Source organism: Myotis myotis, unplaced genomic scaffold, assembly GCF_014108235.1.
Source record: "Myotis myotis isolate mMyoMyo1 unplaced genomic scaffold, mMyoMyo1.p scaffold_m19_p_24, whole genome shotgun sequence".
In the NCBI taxonomy this organism is placed as follows: domain Eukaryota; kingdom Metazoa; phylum Chordata; class Mammalia; order Chiroptera; family Vespertilionidae; genus Myotis; species Myotis myotis.
Genome location: NW_023416329.1, coordinates 2,388,469 through 2,413,541, shown reverse-complemented (window position 1 = coordinate 2,413,541; position 25,073 = coordinate 2,388,469). Strand labels below are relative to the sequence as shown.

Here is a 25,073-nt window from a genome sequence, read left to right as displayed (position 1 = left end):
TCCGAAATGCTGCCTTTATACTAAATTTCCTTATATAGTTGTATCTATTTATGGGTTTAATAACCTGTTCCACTAACCCCTCTGAATTTATGTCAGTAAGATAATGTTTCATTTTTGAAGTTCGTGCCTTCCTGTTATTACTCTTCTAACAACTTCTTCTGAAATCATGACTGAGTAAAACAATTCTTAAGCCCCAAATAACTAAAGAATAATATCACTGGTTTCGTGGAACTGGGTTTAAACATTCAGATATAAGAAAGTTGAATATTCCATAAATAAGAAAATCATAACTACTCATGAACATAACAAGTATAAAGTTATGTCTAATTAAATGATTGGTAGTGAGATCCTCTTTTACCTTAAAAAAAGTGCTCTGGCTCAGTGGATACAGCACTGGCCCGTGGACTGAGGGTCTCGGGTTCAATTCAGGTCAAGGGCACCTACCTTGGTTGTGGGCTTGATCCCTGGCCTCATTCGGAGTGTGTGCTGGAGGCAACCAATCGATGAGATTCTCTCACATTGATGTTTCTCTCTCTCTGTCTCTCCTCTCTCACTTCCACTCTCTCTGGAAAGCCCTCTGGTAAGGATTAACAACGACAAAAAAGAAATGTATAATACAGTTAATTTAAGGAGACAAACAGAAGACAAGGAATGGCTTCTAAATTACAGTTAGCAATTGACGATTTCTGCCCACTGGCTTTAAGAACAACTATTTATACCTACTATTCAACAAAATATTTTGCATCAAAATAATTATCATCTTACTTGTAACAAAAGCAGCTGGAGAAGATGATCATAGCAATTATGCAGATAGCCATAGAAATGAGCACCACCAGCCATCGAATGCTGCCATCCAGAAACGGACCTGCCAGTGAAAGCAAACAATGAATAAACACATTGTCTTTTTCTCACATCTTATTAAAAGAAAAAATCACTTGTAGTGTTAAATTTTAGAAAATTTGCATATTGTTAAAAGCAGAGAAAATATTTTACTGAAAATTGTAATCCTGCTTTTTTTTACTAACTTACCTATAACAACAGGGGGCAGTGTAGGTTGTAAATACTGGTTACATAAATTGGTCCGACAACATTCTATTGTCCGGCGAAGCTGGGCTTTTGGTGAATCCTAGAGGAAGAATAATGATAAATTAGAAATTATTTGATATACTAAGTTGAGAATGAAAAATATTAAATATTCATTAAAATATAACTTCTAATTCAGTGAGTGAAAAGCACCTGAACATTTTATATGCAAAAAAAAAAATCGTTAAAAATTAGAATTTGTGCTGAAATAGTTTATAGTAGTGAAGACTATAAAATGGTTTTTATTTTTATTTTTAAAATACATTTTTATTGATTTCGGAGAGGAAGGAAGAGGGAGAAAGAGATAGAAACATCAACGATGAGAGAGAATCATTAATTGGCCCCCTCGCTGCTGCTGTTAAAATACTCCACTGAGATCTCCTCACTAGGACTTACCGTTTCTAAGTTGTCTCAGAGTGATACAAAGTTTAGTGCCCATCACCTTTCAGTCTTTTCAATTTTTTAATCCACAAATAAGTGTGACAGTGTCATTTTTTTGCAGCCTCATTTAGAAAGAGGATGATTTAAAACTTTTTTAAGTTCTTGGGAACCTCAATTACCACAATCATGTCACTTGCAGCAAGAGCTAAGCTTCCCAAACATATCTGCTTAAAGAACATAAAGCACTGTGCAGACGGCACCTCTCTGAGGGAGTTGGTACTTTCTATGGGCCCCTCCCTTCTTTATTTCACGGGCCCCAAATGAGATCTTACCTTGCACTGAAAATCAGATCCTTCATATTTCATACATCCTGAAGCTAATGTGGTTTCTCCCTGGTCATCTTCTTCTATGATGGCAAAGCAATGCCCATTAGTTCTGAAAGAAAAAACAAACAAAAAACCCCTCTAAGAAACGGAAAAAACCCCCAAAACATAACTTAGCATCAGCAAGTACTAATGAATATGTGCTTGAATGTGACCAGCTACTGACAGCCTTGAGTACCTTGTTGGGATTTACTGGCAAATCACAAGGGCTTTAAGGCAAATGAAAGTTATCGCATCTGAACTAAAACTTAAAGGTCCAATAGCCCTATGTCAAGTAGAAAAGGTGCACTTTTTAAACAAGTGCTCCACATAGGAATCATTATGGAACTTCTCTTTGCTAATCAGTGATGTGAGTGAGTACAGAGAGCTGATCTGTAAAATTTGATAAACCATCATAATTTTTTAAAATATACTTAAAAATAACTTTTTTTAACCCATAAAATTTTCCAACGTTCACATACTGTACACAAACAATAAGAGGCACGTTTTACTGAACATAAAAAAGGGAGAACTTTTGCCCTGACTGGTATGGCTCAGGGTTGCGGGTTCAATTTCCGGTCAAGGGCATATACCTGAGTTTCAGGTTCACTTCCTGCCCCAATGGGGCGCATGCAGGAGGCAACCAGTTGATGTGTCTCTCTCACATCGATGTCTCTATTTCTGTCTCTCTCTCTTTCCCTTCCTTCCTCTCCCCCTTCCACTCTCTGAAAAGCAATGGAAAAATATCTTCTAGTGATGATTTAAAAAAAAAAAGGGAGCACTTTTGAATAGCTGAGTTTTTAAGAAATTTACATAAATGTATTTGTCTTTAATAAAATTTATCATTTTAATAATATATGTTGGAGCCCTAATATGTTCATTTACACTTTAATGGATAGAAAAAAAACACTAAAAGCTTTTTGTGTGCTCCTATACTTATTGTCCCTATCAGGAAGTGTATTGCTTCTACTTAAAAGAATCTTGCAGACGCCCGGCTGGCGTGGCTCAGTGGTTGAGTGTCGACCTATGAACCAGGAGGTCATGGTTCAATTTCTGGTGAGGGCATATGCCCAGATTGCAGGCTCAATCCCCATTGGGGGGAAGGGTGTGCAGAATACAGCCAATCAATTATTCTCTCTCATCATTGATGCTTCTATCTCTCTCCCTCTCCTTTCCTCTCTGAAATCAGTAAAATATATTTTAAAAAATAAATAAAATAATCTTGCAGAATCCTAGCTGGTTTGGCTCACTGGTTAGAGCATTGGACTTCAGACTAAAGGGTCACGGGATTCATTCTCATAACTCGGTTGCAGGCTCAATCCCCGGCCCATTGGGGTGTGTGCGGGAAGCAACCAACCTATGTGTCTCTCACATTGATGTTTCTCTCTCTGTGTCTCTCCTCTTCCGTTCCACTCTCTCTACAAATCAATGGAAAAAATATCTCTGGGAGAGGATTAACAATAACATATAAAAGAATCTTGCAGAATTTTCATTTTCTGTAAGGAGAAAATGTGAACTGAGGGATGAAATTCTGATAAAATCAATGACTTGGTTTCACTCTGGGTTACTCAGCCACTAACAAATACCATTAGGCAGGCACTACGGACAAGAAGTCTGGCAAGAAGCCATGTGGTAACATAGTGGAGAGCAATCCCCTATGACACAGGTCACCCAGCCTGTCACAATAAAGTCAACCACCACCAAAGGACAAACAATAAATTTATGATGTGAAGAACCATCATATAATTTCAAGATTTTACTGTAAACATTTATGCTTTATATCTGGTCACATTCAAAGAGCAGCCAATTATCAGAAGAGTACAAAATAAGACATAAAAAGGAGACAATTAATTGACTAGATTGAGTTGTTTAAGGGAATTCTTTTTTGGCTAGTGAAACAATTCTTCGAATGTAGGAAGAGAATTACGTGGTCATGTATAGTGTGCTGAATAGCTAACATAAAACTAAGCAGGAAAACGAAAATGCCTACATAAATCAGATTGGTTTAGGGAGTTGGCTTAACACCCACAATATCATTCTTACATATCTGTAAAATATTTCAGCCAATTTAGAATTACAAGGTTTTGGTGGAATTTTCATGTGTTTTGTTTTCTGTTTGTTTGTTATTGTTTTTTTATAATCTCAATGTTTTCTATGAGAATCAATTTTATGATAAAAAGATCATTAAATAAGCTCAAAAGGTTAAATAAAAATCACATTCTTCTTATCTCGTTTAAAAAGCTATATTACAATGTTACTCTAAGAAAGTAACCATCACGGAGCATTTGAGATCTTGTTTCCCAACATGTCATTTGTTGGGCTCAAATACACTCTTATAAAAATTCTCTATAGGTTCATTCTTACTCAACAAATTCATCAATAGAACAGCCCTGAGGAGGCAACAGGAAAGAGACTTGCAAAAGGAGGACACATTATCTGGAACCTGAAAATCAATTAAAAAAACAACAACAGATAGAAACACAATTTTGAAAAATGGCGGCAGAGTAAGTAGATGCCGCAAGGACACGCTCCCAGGACTAAACTGGAATTATGACTATAATACAGAAAAACTTCCTGAATAATCAACTGAAGACCTGCTGGAGAGAACCCTGATAGCCAAGGACAGAAAGTGGAGACTGCAGAGAGACTGGCACCCAAAATAAGGAGACAAAGAAACAAACCCCAAATGAAAGAATAAGAGAATTCTACAGAAGAAAAGATAAATCAAATGGAGGTAAGAAATTTATCTGATATACAGTTCAGAATAATGATGGTAAAGATGCTCAACAGCATGAGAAAAGATATAACTATGAAAACAGAAATAAAGAATGACATAGTACAAATAAAGAACACATCAGAAGGAATACACAGCAGATTAGGGGAAGCTGCGGATTGGATCAGTGAATTAGAAGACAGGGTTGAAAAAAATCACTCAATCAGAGAACCAAAAAGAAAAAAACAATTTAAAAAACAGGACGACAGCTTAAGGGAGCTATGGTACAACAGGAAACGTTAACAATATTCACATAGCAGGCATGCCAGAAGAGGCAGAAAAGGAGAAAGGTATAGAGAATGTGTTGGAAGAAATAATAGCAAAAAACTTCCCTAACCCGGTGAAAGAAAAAGACACACAAATTCAGGAGGCATAGAGTACACAAGCAGAAGAACCCAAACAGGCCCATGCACAAACATATCATAATTACATTGCCAAAAATTGAAGACAGAGACTCTTAAAGGCAGCAAGAGAAGAGCAAACTGTTACCTACAAAGGAGCTCCCATAAGGCTGACACATGGTTTCTCATCAGAAGCTTTACAGGCCAGAAGGGAATGGGATTAAGTACTCAAGGTAATGGAAACCAAGATTACTATAACCAGCAAGGCTATCATTCAAAATAGATGGTGAAATAAAGAGGTTCCCAGACTACAAAAGGTTAAAGGAGTTCATAACCACCAAGCCAACATTATAAGAAATGCTAAAGGGACTACTGTGATGAGGAGAAAGAGAGAGAGAGAAAGCTAGGCATACAGAATTAAAATGGCAATAAAGAAGTACCTATTAATAATAACCTTAAATGTAAATGGATTAAATGCTCCAATCAAAAGGCATAGAGTAGCTAAATGTATATGAAAACATGACCCAACTATATGCTATCTACAAGAGACCCACCTCAGAACAAAAGACTCACACAGGATGAGAGTGAAGGGATGGAAAAAAATGTTCCATGCAAATGGAAAAGAAAAAAAAAGCTGGGGTTGTAATACTCATATCTGACAAAACAGACTTCAAAATGAAGGCCATTTGAAGAGACAACAAAGGTCACTACATAACACTAAAGGGATGGATGCAACAAGAGGATATAACCCTGGTAAACATATATGTACCCAATATAGGAGCACCTAAATATAGAAAAAAACTTCTAGAGGACTTTAAGGGAGAGATTGCCAACAATACAGTCATAGTAGACTTTAACACCCACGCTGATTTCATTGGATAGATCTTCCAGACAAAAAATTAACAGGGAAACAGTGACCCTAAAGGACACACTGGATCAGATGGATTTAACTGACATTTATAGAATATTTTACCCCAAAGCTGCAGAATATACAGTCTTCTCAAGTGCACATGTGTCATTCACAAAGACAGACCACATGTTAGGACACAAAACAAGTCTCTATAAGTTGAAGAAAATTGAAATCACATCTAATGTCTTCTCAGATCACAGTGGAATGAAATTAGAAATCAACTACAGTAAAAACACCAAAAAAAATTCAAACACATGGAGGCTAAATAGCATGTTATTAAACAATGAATGGGTTACTAATGAGATCAATAAAGAAGTCAAAAACTTCCTGGAAACAAATGAAAATGAACACACAACAACCCAAAATCTCTGGGACATAGCAAAAGCAGTCCCGAGAGGGAAGTTCATAGCACTACAGGCCTACCTAAAAAAAAAAAAAAAAAAAAAAAAAAAAAAAAAAAAAAAAAAAAAAAAAACAAGAAAAATTAATAATAAACTATTTAACCCTATACAATGTAAAGAACTATAAAGAGAACAACAACAAAAGCCCAGAGTAAGTAGAAGGAAGGAAATAATAAACATCAGAGCAGAAATAAATGACATAGAGACTAAAAAAACAATACAAAAAAAATCAGTGAAACCAAGAGCTAGTTCTTTGAAAGGAATAAATAAGATTGATGAACAGTTAAAACAAAGAGAGAAGACCCAACAAAGTAACATCAAAAACGAAACCAGAGAGGTAACCACCGACACCACAGAAATACAAAGGATTGTAAGAAAATACTATGAACAACTATATGCCAACAAGCTGGACAATGTTAAGAAATGGACAAATACCTATAAAAAATACAATCTCCCAAAACTAAATCAGGAAGAATCAAAAAACCTGAACAGGCCAATAACAACTGATGAAATAGAAGCAGTAATTAAAAAAATCCCAGCAAACAAAAGCCTGGGTCCAGATGGCTTCACAGGGGAGTTTTATCAAACATTCAAAGAAGCACTAACATCTATACTCCTTAAAATACTCCAAAAATGCAAGAGGAAGGAACACTTCTAAGTTCTTTTTATGAGGCCAGCATTATCCTAATTCCAAAACAAGATAAAGATACTACAAAGAAAGAGAATTACAGGCCAATCTATATATATAAAACCCTAATATGCAAACAGACCTAATGGTGGAACAACCGGTTGCTATGATGTGCAATGACCACCAGGGGGGGCGCATGAGGAACATGGTGGGCGTTGGCAGCAGAGCATGGAACATGGCGGGCGTTGGCTGTGGTGGGATGGTGGAGCAGGTGAGTGGTGGCGCCAGACCAAGGCGGGGTGCCGGCTGCTGGCATTAGGGTGAGCCTCTGGTGGTTACTGAAAATTCTTTGTGCTTGTGCCCTGCTGCTGGCGCAAGAGCCACTGCTTGCATCCACTGCCGGCGCTAGCCACACTTGCACCTGCTGCCGGCCCTGATGGCCCCTGAGGGCTTCTCCACCTCTCCCTGTTCCTGAGGGGCGATCGGGGCAGCAGCCACTGCTCGTACCTGCTGACGGCGCCAGCCCCGCTCACTCTGCGCCGTCAGGAGGTACAAGCAGGGCCAGTGCCATCAGCATGTGGGAGCAGCGGCAGTGGAGCAGGGCTGCTGGCGGACAGGGGACCAGGTGCCGCAGTGGGAGGGGCCAGGCGGGGGCGCGGAGGTTGGTCCGAGACCTGCTCCTGTGCCCACCGCAGCCTCGTGGCCCACAGTTCCTTTCAAGGTGCATGAATTCGTGCACTGGGCCCCTAGTATCCTAATAGCAAATCATACCCAGCAATCTATCTATAATAATAAAAGTGTAATATGCTAATTAGACCAGCTATCCTTCTGGACAACCTTCTGGACAAAGCTGGGACTGCAAAGGAAGCCCGGGTTCTGGGTGCCAGAGGGAAGCCGGTGCTGGCAGCCAGGGGAAGAAAGGCCTACTCTTGCACAAATTTTGTGCATCAGGCCTCTAGTATATTTAAAATATCATACACCATAACCAAGTGGGATTCATTCTAAGGAAGTAAAGCTGATACAATATTTGCAAATCAATGAACATGATACATCACATAAACAAATTCAAAGACAAAAATCACATGATCTTATCAATAGGTGCAGAAAAAGCATTCAACAAAATCCAACACCCAGTTTTTATAAAAACTCACCAAAGTGAGTATAGATGGAGCATATCTCAACATGATGAAGGCCATATATGACAAACCTACAGTGAACATCATACTAAAAACATTTCCCCTAAGAACAGGAACAAGACAGGGATGTCCGCTTTCACCACTGTTATTCAAAATGGATAAAAGACTTAAATGTAAGTTGGGAAACCATAAATGTAGGAGGTAATCAACCAAAGACCTTGTATGCATATATGCATAACTCATGGACATGGATAATTAGGTGGTGAAAGCCTGGGGTGGGAGCAGGCTGGAGGGTGTTAATAGGGGGGAAAAGGGGAACACATGTAATACTTTCAACAATAAAGATTAAAAAGAAATAAAGTAAGCATCAATCAACAGAAATAAATATTCCCATATACAGAGCAAAAAGCTTTTGGCTCTTAGGAAGACATGATATAAAGTTAAAGGAAAAAAAGCTGCAGACGAGGTAAACAATTGTTAAAATAGCACTGAATGCCATGCCATCCTCCTGACTGTAAGGAGAAGTACTCACATGCACGTGTTGTTGACAGCATCATCGGGGCAGTGGCCCGAGCAGTAGCACTTCAGAAAAGGCAGGGTGTCTTCCGGGGCTAAGGTGACTCCATTTTCTGACTTTTTCTGGTCAGAGTCTGATTTCATCCCAGTGCCATGGAGCATACTGTCTAGATTCTGCCCTGTAATCATACATGAAATTTAAACCATTTCTGAAAAGCTAATTCCTTGATTTTAGTTTTCAATGAGGAAACGTTTCTAAGCTTTTTTATCATAGAAATTATAGCTAATGTGTCTTTAATTAAAATTGAATTTCATAAACACAAGTCAGAGTCATTTATTACTAACCTATTTATTATGCACAGAATTACTATTCCAGAGACTGGGATGTACAGAGATGATACGCCACAATGTTTGCGCTAGTGAAGGACAAACAAGAGTGGCACAGGTAGAATATGGTCCTAAGTTTTAAGAAAGGTACATGGAAGCAACTTCAGGGAAGGCTGATATTGTTTCCAATCATTATAAAACAAATAAATTGTGGCATTCTTCCCCTTAAACTCTTTGATTCAAAGCCTGTGAGTACTTAAAAAAAAATAAGCCTTTCATTTGTGCCTTTATGTGGAAGTGGAATTACTAAGCATCTTGCTTTGACTTTAATTGCTTAAGTAAGGGAACTGTGAGAGCACGGGGACCAATCATAGTATGTAGTGCCTTTTATCTTCAAGGTCACTGGTTCAAATTTGACTCTGCTGCCAGAAACTGCAGGTCATTCTCCCATTAGAGTCTAGTAGCTTCAAATAACAGATACCGTCACATTTGGTACTGAATCTTTCAGGCTGAAGGCAGACCAGAACTAAAACAATGTTTTAGTAATTCCTTCCTCCCCACGAATCAGCTGAAATCCACTAAGGTTGATCTCAAGGGAATAAAATGTAGAGCCAAATAGGTAGGAAATATTAAGATACTTGGGTATGCATTTAATTATAAATGTTAAATAAGTGGTTCAAGGCTTAATAATTAGACCTGATTTTAAATTTTACCATACTGGTGAAATGAACTATTGAAAAAGAAAAAACACACATATATTCACACTGATAACAGGAAAAGAATGTGCTATTAAGTACATTATGGTGATTCCATACCTTGAGTTTTAATAATCTTCACTTACTCCTCTAAATTACTACAAAACTTAAAGACTTCATTTTTGTTAAGAACATCAAATATAAAATTAAGTCAGGGGGCAAAGGAAGGAGAAAGGGAGGAAATCCTCAAAGCTGGAAAAAAGGAGACCCAGATTCTGGTCTACAATGGTCCTACCACAATTCAGCCATGGGTGCTCATGGATGAGCCACGTCACTTCTCCAGGCTTCGTCTCCTCAATAAGTCCTTAGGACCAGAGGACATATGAGGTCTCTTAACTAGCTTTAAAATCCTATTACAGTAACAGAAGGAAGCATCAATTGAACTACAGAGAATAAATGGCAAATAATATATCACGCTATTAATTTTTCAAAAATCTAATAACATAGAAAAAGTAGTATAGTGTGGCAGAAATAGTGCTGAAATAGTAAAATGTCAAAGGTTCAAGTCCCAATTATGTTCATAGATAAGTTACTCTCTGAGCCTCAGTTCTTTATCTATAAAAAATGGTAACAATACCTGCGCATTCAAATCAGGAGGTTTTATACAGATCAAACGAATATATCATAAAGTAATTAAATATAATGTGGAAATGAAAATATTACTAATAATAAAGATTATACTAAAATATCACTGACACTTGAAAATTCAGTTATATGATCATTAACACACGTAACTTCCTAGAAAACTATCTGAATTTAAGAGATAAATACCAATTACAATAATTTGCATCTGGGATTTGTATCATCTCAAATATTTATTTAACAAAGCACTAATTAGAGGCATACTATGTTTAGGCAAGGCACTGAGTTCTGAAAACTGATGTGATCCTTGGAAGGAGACGGGGGGAGGCACATAAACACAATATGAAAAGTGATAGAATACAAAGGTGTTATATAAACAAAGAAGGGAGCAAATAACAGACTTGTCTGAAGATGTCAAAAGCAATGAAATCTTAGTTATATATCTTCTTAAAAAATACACTTTTATTGATTTTAGAGAGAAAGGGAGTGGGAGAAAGATAGAAACATCAATGATAAGAGAGAATCACTGATTGGCTGCCTCCTGCATGCCCCCTAGTGGGAATTGAGCCCATAACCTGGGCATGTGCCCTGACTGGGAATCGAACTGTGACCTCCTGGGTCATAGGTCAATGCTCAAACACTGAGCCATACCTTAAAATTGTAAGATTACACTAAGTAGTGTTATGGATGCAAAGAAAAATACCTAGCAGCAGCCTCTCTGCACTCTCTCCTTAGGTAACAGCACCCATTCCCAAATCTTTTTGTTGATGGTTCCTTGATTTATCCCTCCAGCCTTGGCTTGCTTAAGTATCTCAAAATTAAAATGGCACTCTTGTCTTTTCTCCTTTGAGATGAAAATCTCCACACTGATCTCTGATCCTGTCACTCACCTGCTTAAAACCAATTAATGGCTTCATATGTACTCAAGATAAATCTACCCTCTGTCACCAGCCTACTGAGGCCCAGCAGGGTTTGGACCCTGTGTACCTCTCCAACATCAATTCACAGCACTTCCCTCCATCACACTCAGGCACACTGGCCTTCTGTCAGTTCCTATCCACAAATCCTCTGTTTACAAAGTATAAAATTAAGAGGCCTGTGGTGGGCTGGGGGTATAGATTATATTTCAAAACAAGCACATGTAAAAAATATTTAATAGCTTACATGCTTAGAAACACACACATATGTAAATAGAGACAAATAGCTGAAAGATACAAGTGACTATATATAGGAACATTATATCATGCTCTTTTGTCCTTCATAGAAACTTTCAGCATTATTGATTTTACTAGATTTTCATTCCTGGCTAAATAAATTTTCCTACCTTCCCAGCAATCTATTGGATTCTTTTGTATAAAGAAGAGAAACTCCCTCTCTCCTATCCTTAAGATAAAAAACATCTACAACTGAATCAGAAGGCAAAAGACAGGTGAGTTGCAGAGACCGGTGGGATGTCAGTGCATTGCATGATGGAGGTAGTCAACAACAGCAGTTTTCTGTAACCGATGTGCTATGGAGCAGTGACTACTGAAGGTTTTTTCCAAGCTTTCCTCCTGAGTGGACGCTTATATAGTACTTGTCATATTTCTTCTTCATCACTGAATACTGGGTGAGTTGGACATCGGTAATTTCTCTTTTAGCCATACATTGCGGGACCATGAGAGTCCTGATGGGGAAGGCTACATAGAATCCAAACACCCTGGGTTAGTAGCTGAGTACTAAGTGAATGAAACTCTGGGTTATAAATCCCTTTGGGGAGATCTGAATATTTCATATCAACACTAGCACTTTTAGTATATGCATGTGAGAAAGGGGATGCATGATGTTAGGTAGACAAACAGGCTGCCGTACAACAGCTACTGTTAATTGTTCTACTCCCCTTTACTTTCTGACAATGTATGCGGGCACCCACTCCCACCCCCTTTTTGTGTTTAAGTATTTGCCCCTCCTTCATGTGACTCAGGGAAGCACAGCTCTACTCTCATTAGAGATAACTGTTTGTCTAATCTAACAATTGTAGTTCCATTCCCCGTGCCGTTTACACAAGAGCATATAATAAATTCTGCCTAATAAAATTACAAGGAAGTTGGGTAGGTGGAGGCTGGGGAGAGGGTCTGGGGAAAGATTTCTTAAGCAAGTAAAAAAAGACATCCACCCTTTTCCTCCACTGAAAGCTGTCAACTGAGGTTTCTACATCTGCATATGATGCTTCGTCCCAGCAGCCACAGTGGCCATGAAGTGAGTTAGCCTATGGCTAAACTGCTAAGTGCAGAATAGCACAGTTCAAACAGAGAAAGGCTTCGATGAGCCAAGCAATGAACTAATTGGATTACCCCTATGTTCACCCCATGTGTGATATTAACATTTTTCTTATTGTTTAGCTATTTCACTTAATTTGGATTTTTGTTACTTAATAGCTGAAAACTTCTTAAATGTTTTCAGATAAAAAAGATAAAATCTGTTTCAGATTCTTTTAGTTGCCCAATGGATATTTATTCCCTCACCCTTTCCCCGTCTTCCTAGTCAACAGAACTCTAATTTTGTCGGGGTAGGGGTGTCCAACCCTAGTTAATGGATTTAGCTATTAACCTAAACCGATTGTGGCAATCCTGTCTCCCAGTTTTCCAGTAGCCCTAGCAGCTGCCTCAATTTAGCCAATAAAACAAGATAAAGTCAGCTGGCAGCGGGTTAATTTCTAGGGACACTTTTGCTTTCTTGATATAAAGTCCAGAGGAGGCCAGGGCTGACCCTTTCCCCATTTTTTCTTCCTCAATGCAAATAGCAGCAGCCATTCTGTAACCCTAAGGGAAATGCCAAGAAAATCACAGAACTGCCAACCTTGACACTACTCAACCACTAAAAGAACACCAGAAAACATTTACCATCTCTCTCCTCAAAAAACTAATCTCTCTTTAAGTCTGTTTATTGGTTAATTTTAACTTAAAGCTAAAATATGACCAAGTAATAAAAACCAAGGACTATCAGACGTTAAAATGAGATGTCTCATTCTTCTAACTGGAGCAGCTTTATCTCAATGTAAAAGCGCTTTAATCTGTATCATAACATTTGATGCTCAAAATACTCCTGTTTATATCTAGGATAAGTGTTACTATTTCTATTTTCTAACAAGGAAAACAACATACAGGAAAATTCACTTTCCCAAGACACAATTCAAGATAAAGATGGAGCCAAAGTCAAAGTCATCTCCATTAATACCACTCTGCAATCCTTCTTAGTAATCTCTAAAAAATAACATTTTTTTCCTACATTCGATTTCCCCCGCTACACTCTTTAAGAACAAATGTTGTTATCTTAAAGCAACTATATATTAGGGGCAAAGAGGGAAATGGGGGACATTTGTAATATTGTCAACAATAAAAAAATAAAATTAAAAAATAAAGCAACTACAAACTATTCTTTTTTTTGAAAAGAAACATAACAAATTTTGCTCTTTATCAGAGAAATAGAATTCATACTAAGATTTTTCACTTATGCCTTATAACTAATTATCAATTTACTTCATCTAAAAATTTTTATTATAGAACAAGCTAAGTCAGGGTGGGGAATGAGAATCTTATACCATATTCCCTCTGTGTGATCTGCATAGATTAAGCATTTTTAAAATACCAAATAAAGATTACTTGGAAGCAAGGTAGCAATGTAAGGGTTATTTAATTCATCTTCAAAACTCTGACAGCTTTGGTTGATGCTGATCAACAAGGCATATAACAACAGATGCTAAATAACATGGCATTTCATTTAAAAAGTTGCTTTTGCACTCTAGCTGGTTTGGCTCAGTGGATAGAGCATCGGCCTGTGGACTGAAAGGTCCTGGGTTCGATTCCAGTCAAGGCACATGCCTGGGTTGCAAGCTCAATCCCCAGTGTGGGGCGTGCAGGAGGCAACCAATCAATGATTCTCTCTTATCATTGATGTTTCTCTCTCTCTCCTCTCCCTTCCTCTCTGAAATCAATAAAAATTATTAAAAATAAATAAATAATAACAAGTGGCTCTTGCAAGAGGGCTCTGTATTCCAAGCATGGTAATAATGAGGGTATTATACCTAAGACAAAGGACAAAAAAACTACAGGATTATTATGCTCATGCTTTAAAGTAAAAATGTCAAAAGATTTATGCTGTTAATATTTTTTTCTTGTTAGATCTTAATCCATATCACTGTGAACAAAACATGAAAGAGCAATCTGTGGTCATAAGTATAAAATAATAAAGATGACCAATAAGTTCTATCTAAATTCCTTTTGCAAAATAATACTTTCTTTTCAGTTTAAGTTATTGTTCTAATTAAACCATACAGGAAAAAGCTCATATGCAAATACAGCCCATTTGATCCTATGAGTTATCACAGTAACTTCCTGTTTGAGAGTGCCAAGCTCTGAACACACCAGAGTAAAGTTACAATACTGATCACAAATAAAACAGTAGTTTATGAAGAACTATTAGTATTCAGCACACATACATAAGTGCCATTTATATTTCTGGAGCCTCTTAATAACAATAATTTTTTAATTATTTAATTTATTCCTTATTGTATTGTATTTTATTTTTTAAAAAATATATTTTATTGATTTTTTACAGAGAGGAAGGGAGAGGGATAGAGAGTTAGAAACATCCATGAGAGAGAAACATGGATCAGCTGCCTCCTGCACACCCTCTACTGGGGATGTGCCTGCAACCAAGGTACATGCCCTTGACCGGAATCGAACCTGGGACTCTTCAGTCCACAGGTCGACGCTCTAGCCACTGAGCCAAACTGGTCAGGGCTCCTTATTGTATTTTAAAGGAGACAGGGGTTTTGAACTAAGTCTTTTAAAAAAAATGTTTTTTTATTGATTTTTTAGAGAGAGAGGAAGGGAGAGGGATACAGAGATAGAAATATCGATGAGAAATATCAATTGGCTGCTTCCTGCATGCCCCCCACTGGGGATGGAGACCAAAACGCAGGCATGTGCTCTAACCGGGAATTTTCTGGTTCATGGGTCCAAGCTCAACCACTGAGCCACATCAGCTGGGCTAAGCTAAGTCTTAAGTACCTATTACCCTGTACCTCATGCACTAGGTCAGTTACTTTATCTCATTTAATCCTCACAAGACTTGACGCTACGTATCGCAATGCCTACGTTATGAATAAGAGAACAGTTCAGAAAGGCTGAGATTTTACACATACTGAAAATGTTTCTATCATAGTCAAGTTCAAAAGTTATTTGAGAAACATGTTCTTTGCCTCTTTACTTAAAATTTATGCTGCTATACTGGACCTATCTGTTCAAAAAAGGATCAGGAACTGAAACAGTTGCAGGAATAAATGCTTCTTTATATACAGAAAGAAATTATGTAAAAAGATAGTAAGATTGCTTAAATGAACAATGATTTACCTTGAACATGAGAAACGACGGACAGATAGGCTCCCAATAATGTGACGTAAACATATAGCTGAGTCATTGTTCAATTTTAATGTTTCTTTCCTGTACACTGTCACCTTAATAACTGATTTTGTTATGTCACTAATTTAAACAACTTTTATTCACTGAGATTTTCTTGTAAAAGTTTTCAATGGCTTTACAATGACTCCAATTTCCACTGCTTTCTTCTGACTCCTGGAAGATAAAAATATGAAATAGGTAATAAATATGACTGAATTCTAAAAAGTTTTTAAAAACAAAGAGAGAAAACAAATGCCCAAATGTAACTTTATTTTTTTAAATATGTTTTTATTGATTTCAGAGAGGAAGGGAGAGGAAGGAAGAGATAGAAACATTAATGATGAGAGAAAATTACTGATTGGCTGCCTCCTGCACGCCCCCCAATGGGGATCGAGCCCACAACCCAGGCATGCGGCCCTGACCAGGAATGGAACCGTGACCTCCTGGTTCATAGGTCTACGCTCAACCGCTGAGCCACGCAGCCAGGCCCAAACATAACTTTAAATAATGAAATATATTTTTAAAGACTGAAGCTACCTTAGCTTTTTAAAAAGGGCATTGTAATGTAAAAGCTTAGATAATTTAGTAATGGGTAATCACCACTCTGACCTTAGATTACAATATGTAAACAAATAAACACACTAAATAATCTCAATAGTCTTTTCTGGATACTCTAAAGTAATTAAGTTATTTAGGAATAAACAGGAAAAGTTGAATTTAAAATACTACACTCTTCATTAATAATCTTTCAAATCCTAGTAGATGTGATAAAAATGTCTTGAATCTTTCTAATAAATAATGTATTCTATAGATAGAAGCGAAAGCCCACCTAGAAAATCACATTTAAATATGCCGTGTGCTCTATCATGAAAGTAAAACCAATAGAATTGTACCTTAAATAAAATTATTTTCCTAAAATATGGTAAATATGACTTTGCTAGAATAAAATTGAGTTTTTAATATGGATGATGTGAAACAAAACCTCTCCAATTAAGGTTCAGCAACTGTAAAATATTTAAACAGGTAACAGAAAAAAAGGCTAGTTTGTATAAAGATGAACCTAATTCTGTTTTGCTCCCATCCTATTGGTTCAGGCAATTTGATTTTATTTACTTCAGCCTGAATTATAGAATGAATAAGACTTTATTGATGACACAATTAACCCTGGTATCATTTCTACTATAAATAACCTGAGCTTTCTACTTTACCCACCTGAGAATTTTCCACTTTTACCAGCTCTCCAAAGGCACTCCCAGTACTGAGGAAATAAGGTTTACAATGAGATGTCACTTATATTGCACATTTTATATGCAGCTTAGTTCTAAAACCTCTGCAATTCCTCACTTCTCTACTAGGAAATTAATTTGCTTTCCATCTATATAGTGCTGAGAGAGTAAGATGCAAAGTCTGAAATAATTACAGAATAACACCTGCAATGTGACAACAGCATTTCTCAGGAAAATCTGACATTATAAAACTTGTTCCAGGTTCCAAATTCCAAACAAGTTTCCAATATGTTTCCAACATTGTTGTCTCTCTATTTCTATGTGCCTATAACTATCTCTGCTAGGATTATACTCCACCTGTCTAAATCAAACGCCTAACTTTCCTTCTCACTCCCCTAGGCCTGCTCCTCCTCCTCCTCCTCCACTTGCTAGCACAGAGCAGGGTGGAGCTCTCTGTCCAGTCACTCAAGCCAAAACCTTTGGATGCTTTCTGCCTCCCTCACCAGCTCTAGCTCTCACACCCTCATGACACTTTTCCTTATTTATTAATGCACTCACTCACTCACCAACAGCATTTTTTCAGTACATATTACCAATAAGTATAAGGTGGTAGAAAAACAAATATGAGCATGACATGACAGTTTCTGCTCCAAGAAGCTCAGTCTTAGTGAGAAAATGGATTGCTATGATTAATTCCATCTTTCAGTGTCAGTTTCTTCATCAATTTATTGAAACTTAACACATGGTCTTAATCTCATCAAAGGTACAACCAAGACATCTTGCAGGGTGCTCCACAGGACTCTAAGCACCTTCCAGAGCAGAGGGATTATGTGTGGTTCCTCCCACATAACCATCTGTGACTCTGCTACTCTGGGCACCTCAAACTGGATCTGCCTTAAAGAAGTAACCCAACGTCTCTGGTTAGTTTCCTCATCTGTAAAACTGGAATTATATTATTAACGCCCAATTATTTTGAGAACTAAATGAGAATAGCTAAAACATAGTCACCGGTAACTCTGCATCAGCACCATTATAATTGCTTTGAATACATTAATATTAATTTATCAATTCATCCCAACTCTGAAATCCTGCATGAACAGTAGTCTTGCTATTGAATATTAATTTACTTACTAATTATTTATTAAAGTGCCTATTATATGCATGATTCTGTATTAGCCACCAAGAATATAGTGATGAAAGCAAAACAGACCCAGCCTTACAAAATTCATAGTCATTAAACAAGACAATACAAATTATACCATTTCTGGTGCTAGGTTCCGGAGAGACAAGAGGCACTGATGGAGTATGCAAGGGAAGTGACACTTAAGTTGAGATCTGAATAATAAGAGCTAGTGAGGTTAAAAGAAAGGGGGTGAGGGAAGAAGGGCTTAGGCATAAGGAACAGCCTGTGCAAAATCTTGAGGCAGGGAACAACAAAGAGCAATGTTTCTAAAATGTTCTGAATAAGGGGTAGTGTGGTGGGAGATGAGGGTGAAGAAACAAAAGCAAGAACCAGGTCAGGCAAGATCGTAGGAAGGGGTCGGAATTTAAATCTAAGTGGATGGGAAGACAACGATCTGGTTTCGTGTCCTAGACTGGAGAGGACAACAGGAGTGAACACATCAGTAAGGACACTGGAGGACTTTAGGGGAGGGGTGATGGTGGTTAAGATTAAGGTGGTGGAGGTGCAGTGGCTGAATTCACAATATGCTTCACAAATAGACTCAATAGGACTTGGCAATGGATCAGATGTGGGGAAGTGAGGGGTCAAAGAAGATCTGGCATGAGCAATTAACTGAAGTAGGGACAAGTGGATTTTCAGAGAAGAGATCAGGGTTCCATTTTAGACCAAAGGGAATTTCTACGAGGCATTTGGTTCTGAAGCTTAAAGGAAACATCTGGAACCAAAGAGATAAGTCTGTTATGACAACAGCATGGAGATATGTAAAGCTGTGACTCTACGAGATGGCCTTCTAAGAATGAAAAGGAAAAGGGCCCAGAACACCAGCGTTCTATTCATATGAAATTCACCGATAAAATAAAGTCATGGTCCAGGATCCATCATGAAATGTTATTGGAGTTTATATTACGATATCTGGAATACAAACTAAAGTTCACAATAGGTATTTTTTTCACAGTTAAAAAAAATCTACTGAAAGATCATCGTATGATCAAATATATGTCCAAAAATGCTGATACTACCTTCAAAAGGTGAAGCCTACTTCCCTCCCCTGATTTCCCACTTCTAAGAAGTCAAATGGAAACAACAGAATGTGACTTCTTGAAATACTCTGAGGGAAGCCAGCTTACATGTCACAATGACACTCAAGTAGCCTCACAGAGACGTTCCTGTGCCAACAGCCATGTGAGTTAGTCGCCTTGGTCATGGATGGATGCACCAGCCCAAGGGACGTTTTCAGGTGACTGTAGCTTAACAGACATCTTAACCACAACTGATTATCATCCTAAATTAGAACCATCCAAGCTAAGGCCCTGGTGGATTCTCAAACCTCAGAAAATTTTTTTTTGTGTGTGTGTGTTGTTCTTTTTAAAATATATTTTTATTGATTTCAGAGAGGAAGGGAGAGGGAGAGCTAGATAGAAATATCAATGATGAGAGAGAATCATTGATTGGCTGCCTCCAGCATGCCCCACACTGGGGACTGAGCCTGCAACCTGGGCATGTGCCCTGACCAGGAATCGAACCACGACCTCCTGGTTCATAGGTCGACGCTCAACCACTGAGCCATGACGGCTGAGCAATGTTGGTTGTTTTAAGCTGCTAAGTTTTGGGATAATTCATTGGGCAGCAATAGATAATTACTATAATACAGTCGTTATGAGAAATTTGCTGAAATAATAAAGCCTAATTACTGTAAGTTACTGCACAGTCAACCAAAGACAGAAGCCCAGAAACCATACTCAAGTCAGAATCCTATATAATAAAAGACTAATATGCTAAGTGTCCGGTCAACTGGTCGGCCATTCAACCAAAGCGTAATATGCTAATGATATGCTAAGGCCCCTCAACCACTCACTATAATGTGCACTGACCACCCGGGGGCAGACAGTAAACCAGTCGCTATCACAGGCACTGACCACCAGGGGGCAGATGCTCCAACTGGTAGGTGAGCTTGCTGCTGGGATCTGACCAATCTGGACTGAGAGAGACAGGCCGGACATGTCCTGGAGACCCCCTCAGTCCCTCTCCGGCTGGCCAACCTCCCGCATCCCTCCCCAGCCCTGATCATGCTCCAGTGGGGTCCCTCGGCCTGACCTGCACCCTCTCGCAATCTGGCACCCTCGGAGGATGTCGGAGAGCCGGTTTCAACCCGATCCTGCAGGCCAGGCCGAGGGACCCCACTGGTGTACGAATTCGTGCACCAGGTCTCCAGTCCTATATAATAAAGAGCTAATATGCAAACGATCATCATGTCCTCACACTGTAACAGCTCAGACACTCAACACTGGGGAGAGAGGAATGGGGACCAGTCAGGTACAAATGAGCTTGCGAGAGAGGAATGGGGACCAGCCAGGCTGCGGCCCGGGGGAGGGACAAGCCACCTACCCCATGGTCCTGGGTGCCAGTGGCTGCGCCTGTGGCCCAGGAGAGGAACACGAAGCTGCCCGCCCTGCAGTCCCGGGCGCCTGCGGCTGCGGCCCAGGCAAAGCCATCCGCTCACAGTCCCCTGTGGCTGCGGCCGGCCTAGGTGGAGCCAGCCCAAGTTCTGGGTGCCTGTGGCTGGCCAGATGGAGGGAAGCCTGGGTTTTGTGTGCCTGTGACTGGTCGGAGGAGGGAAACCTGGGTCCCGGGTGCAGGGCAAGACAGAGGAGGTTAGGGGCGATCAGGCCAGCAGGGGAGCAGTTAGGGGAGATCAGGCTGGTAGGTGAGCAGTTAGGGGCGATCAGGCAGGCAGGCAGAGGTTAGGGGCAATCAGGCAGGCCGTTAGGAGCATGAGGTCCCAGATTGTGTGAGGCTGTCAGACATCCCCCGAGGGGTCCCGGATTGGACTGGAGAGGGTGCAGGCCACCTCACAGCCCCCCTTCCCCGGTGCACAAAATTTGTGCACGGGGCCTCTAGTATAACAATAAAAGTATAAGACAGTCTTAAAGAACTGGATAATATAACTGACATATTTCTTTCAAAGGAGTAACCAAAAGTATGCTCTTTTGTTTTAAAATTATATAAATAAGGCTCATTAAGAAAACATTTTTTTACTGAATTTATTGGGGTGACATCAGTTAATAAAATTATATAGATTTTAGGTATACAATTCTATAATACATCATCTGTATATTGTACTGTATATTCACTGTCTCAAGTCAAGTGTCCTTCCATCACTACTTATCACCTCATACCCTCTACTTCCTCCCCTACTCCCTCCCTATTCCCGTTCCCTCTGGTAATCATCATACTGTTGTCTATAGGGTTTTTAGGGCTTAATCCTGTCCCCTTTTTCACCCAGCCCATTCCCCTCTCCCCTTTAACAGCTGCCAGTCTGTTCTCTGAATTTATGAGTCTGTTTCTATTTTGTTTGTGAGTTTATTTTATTCATTAGATTCCACATATAAGTGAAGTCATATAGTATTTGTCTTTCTCTGGCTTATGTCATTTATAATACTACTAGAGGCCCGGTGCATAAAAATTTGTGCACTCGGGGGGTCCCTCAGCCCGGCCTGTGCCCTCTCGCAGTCTGGGACCCCTCGGGAGATAACGACCTGCTGGCTTAGGCCTGCTCCCAGGTGGCAGAGGGCAGGCCCAATCCCTAGGTGCAGCCCCTGGTCGGGCTCAGAGCAGGGCCGATTGAGGAGTTGGGGCGCTGCCCCTGTCATGCACAGAGCAGGGCGGATCGAGAGGTTGTGATGCCACCCTCAGTCACGCTCAGGGTAGGGCCGGTTGGGGGGTTGGGGCATGGTCCCCTGTCACACTCAAGGCAGGGTCGATGGGGAGGTTGCGGCGCCACCCTCGTCACGCACAGAGCAGGGCCCATCAGGGGGTTGGGGCACTGCCCCTTGTCACGCACAGAGCAGGGCCCATCAAGGGGTTGGGGCACAGCCCCCTGTCACGCACAGAGCAGGGCTGATCAGGGGGTTGAGGCGCTCCCCCCTGTCACTCACAGAGTAGGGCCGATAGGGGAGTTGAGGTACCGCCCCCTGTCACACACAGAGCAGGGCAGATCAGGGGGTTGAGGCGCCGCCCTCTATCACCCACAGAGCAGGGCCGATCAGGGGGTTGGGGCGCCGCCACTCTCACACTCAGGGCAGGGCCGATGGGGAGGTTATGGCTCTACCCTGTCACACACAGAGCAGGGCTGATCAGGGGGTTGGAGCGCCGCACCGTCACACACAGAGCCACAGGGCGATCAGGGGGTTGGGGAGCTCCCCCCAATCAGGCACAAAGCAGGGCAGATCAGGGGGTTGGGGCGTCTTCCCCTGTCACGAACAGAGCAGGGCAGATAGGGAGGTTGTGGCCCCGCCCCCTGTCACACACAGAGCCACAGGGCGATCAGGGGATTTGGGCGCTGCCCCTGTCACGCTGAACCTGGGGCCGGGAGGCCTCGTGGCTCTGCTGATCCCGGTGCTGGGGGGCATATTACCCTTTTACTATATAGGACAGAGGCCTGGTGCATGGGTGGAGGCCGGCTGGTTTGCCCTGAAGGGTGTCCTGGATCAGGGTGGGGGTCCCCACTGCGGTGCCTGGCCAGCCTGGGTGAGGGGATGATGGCTGTTTGCAGCTGGTCACACACCCTTCAGGGTGGGGGTCCCCACTGGGGTGCCTGGCCAGTCTGGGTGAGGGGCTGAGGGCTGTTTTCAGGCTGGCGGGTGACGGAAGCTCCCAACTGTACCTTTTTTTCTCTCTTTTTTTTAAATTCTGGGCCAGCTTTAGCTCTGGCTCCAGCTCTGAGGCCTCTGCTGCTGAAAGCAGGTATCTGGTTTGTTTGGGTTCTATAATCGAAACACTGTATCAACTCTAGCTCTGAGATCCCGGCTGGCTGAAAGCAGGTTTCTGGGGTTTTGTTTAGCTCCTATATTTGTAACTATGTTTCAAACTGCAAGCTCAGAGGCCGGCAGCGGCAGGCGGGGAACGTTGGAGTCCTCTGTCACTGAAGCAAGCAAGCCTCATGTTCACTTCAAGCTGCCTGGCTGCCGGCCGCCATCTTGGCTGGCAGTTAATTTGCATATCGCCCTGATTAGCCAATGGGAAGGGTAGCAGATGTAGGGCTAATTACCATGTTTCTCTTTTATTAGATAGGACTAGGGGCCCGGTGCACGAAATTCGTGCACTGGGTGGGTGGGGGGGGCGGTCCCCTCAGTCTAGCCTGTCCCCTCTCACATACTGGGAGCCCTCAGTGGATGTCCTACTGACAGCTTAGGCCCGCTCCCTGCTCCCCTAGGGGAGCGGGCCTAAGCCACAGTCTGGCCTCCCTTTGTGGGAGGTGACCGGGCTGATTAGGGGAAGGCGCCAGCCCCATCACCCCACTGCTGCAGCCACTGCCAGTCACCACAGCCACCAAGGTGCTTTCACCAACACGGACTCCAGTCCCTTCACCATAAAAAAATGACAACTTTCTTTAGGCATTTTCAAGATGTGTCTTTCATAGGATATGACATGTCTTTTTTTTTTCTTTTTTTTTTTAATCCTCATCTGGGGATATGTTTCCATTGATTTTTAGAGAATGTGGAAGAGAAAGGGAAAGAGAGAGAGGAACATCAAAGTGAGAGGAACACTTTGATTGGTTGCCTCCTGCATGAGCCCTGACCTGGGCCCGGGCCAAGGAGGAGCCTGCAACCTAGGTACATGCCCTTTGTCAGAATTGAACCCAGACCATGTGGTCGGCAGGCTGAGGCATTATCCACTGAGCCAAACCTGCTAGGGCAGGATATGACATTTCTTAGCCCTCCAGCAGCGGACCTTCGTTTTTTCTCCAGGAGTGTGGTAAAAAACCCTAGATCACCTTTTTGGATTCTTACTACTCAAGTTACTAAGAATATTATCAGTGGCATACAGGGAGCTAAGCCAATGAACGGTCAGAAAAGGTGTTTCCTCTGTAGTTTACTACGATCGCCGGCTCCGCCCCTGCCCCTCCAATCCTGGCTCCACCCCTGCCCAGGCCTGTAGCCTCTGGCCAAGGCTGCAGGCCTGGGTAGGGGACCCCCAGACCTCTGCGATTGCCGGCTCCGCCCCTACCCAGGCCTGAGGCCTCTGGCCTGGCAGGGGACCCCCAGCCCCTCCGATCACTTGCTCGGCCCCTCGGCATCCTCCCTGCCTCCCCCGTCCCCTGCCTGGCCAACAGGCCCGGACACTTCAGCGGTGGGGCTGAGGGGACTGAGCGCCGCTATCTTGTGGCTATGGGTGTGGCCATCTTTGTGATGGAGTGACGACTATTTTGCATATTACTCTTTTATTAGATAGGATTTGCCAGGTCTATCCATGTCACAAAAGTGTAAGATTTCCTTCTTTACTATTCCGACTAAGTAGTATTCCATTGTATAAATGTACCAAGCTTTTTTATCCACTCATCTACTGATGGGCAATTGGGCTGCTTCCAAATCTTGGGTATTGTAAATAACGCCGCAATGAACATAAAGGTACATATATTTTTTCAAATTAGTGTTTTGAGTTTCTTCAGATATATTCCTAGAAGTGGAATCACTGGACAGTTTTATTTTTAATTTTTTGAGGTAGCTCCATTATGCTTTCCATAGTGGCTGAATCAGTCTGCATTCTCACCATGAGTGCACAAAGGTTCCTCTTCTTCCGCATCCTGGCCAGCACTTGTATTTGTTTATTTGCTGACAGGTGTGAGATGATATCTTATTGGGGTTTTAATTTACATGTCCGATGATTAGTGACCCTGAGCATATTTTCATGTCTCTTAACCATCTTTATGTCCTCTTTGAAGAATAGTCTATTCAGGTCCTTTGCCATTTTTTAGTTGAATTGTTTTCTTGGTGTTGAATTTTGTAAGTTCTTTATAAATTGTGGACATTAACCCTTTATCAGATATATCTTTGGCAAATATGTTCTCCCATTTAGTGGTTTGTCTTTTCATTTTGTTGATGGTTTTCTTTGCAGTGAAAAATCTTTTCAGTTTGATTTAGTCCCAATGGTTTATTTTTTCTTTTGTTTCCCTTGCCCTTGACAGTGGTCGGCAAACCGCGGCTTGTGAGCCACATGCGGCTCTTTGGCCCCTTGAGTGTATTCCACAA

General features: G+C 41.0%; 1 protein-coding gene across 5 annotated transcripts in view; it reads right to left on the bottom strand.

The window, feature by feature from the left end:
• BMPR1A (bone morphogenetic protein receptor type 1A) overlaps positions 1-25,073 on the bottom strand; it is a 186,271-nt gene that overhangs the window by 31,397 nt on the left and 129,801 nt on the right. For 4 of the 5 annotated variants that reach the window (XM_036355988.1, XM_036355985.1, XM_036355989.1 and 1 more), the window contains 5 exons: positions 15,589-15,810; positions 8,548-8,710; positions 1,797-1,899; positions 1,030-1,126; positions 766-865 (listed from right to left, as the gene is read on the bottom strand). In XM_036355988.1, coding sequence (XP_036211881.1) covers positions 766-865; positions 1,030-1,126; positions 1,797-1,899; positions 8,548-8,710; positions 15,589-15,655 — 530 coding nt within the window. In that variant the 5' untranslated portion in view covers positions 15,656-15,810. Of the gene's footprint in view, positions 1-765; positions 866-1,029; positions 1,127-1,796; positions 1,900-8,547; positions 8,711-15,588; positions 15,811-16,848; positions 16,895-25,073 lie in introns of all 5 variants that reach the window. The other variant, XM_036355987.1, reaches the window with a different exon arrangement.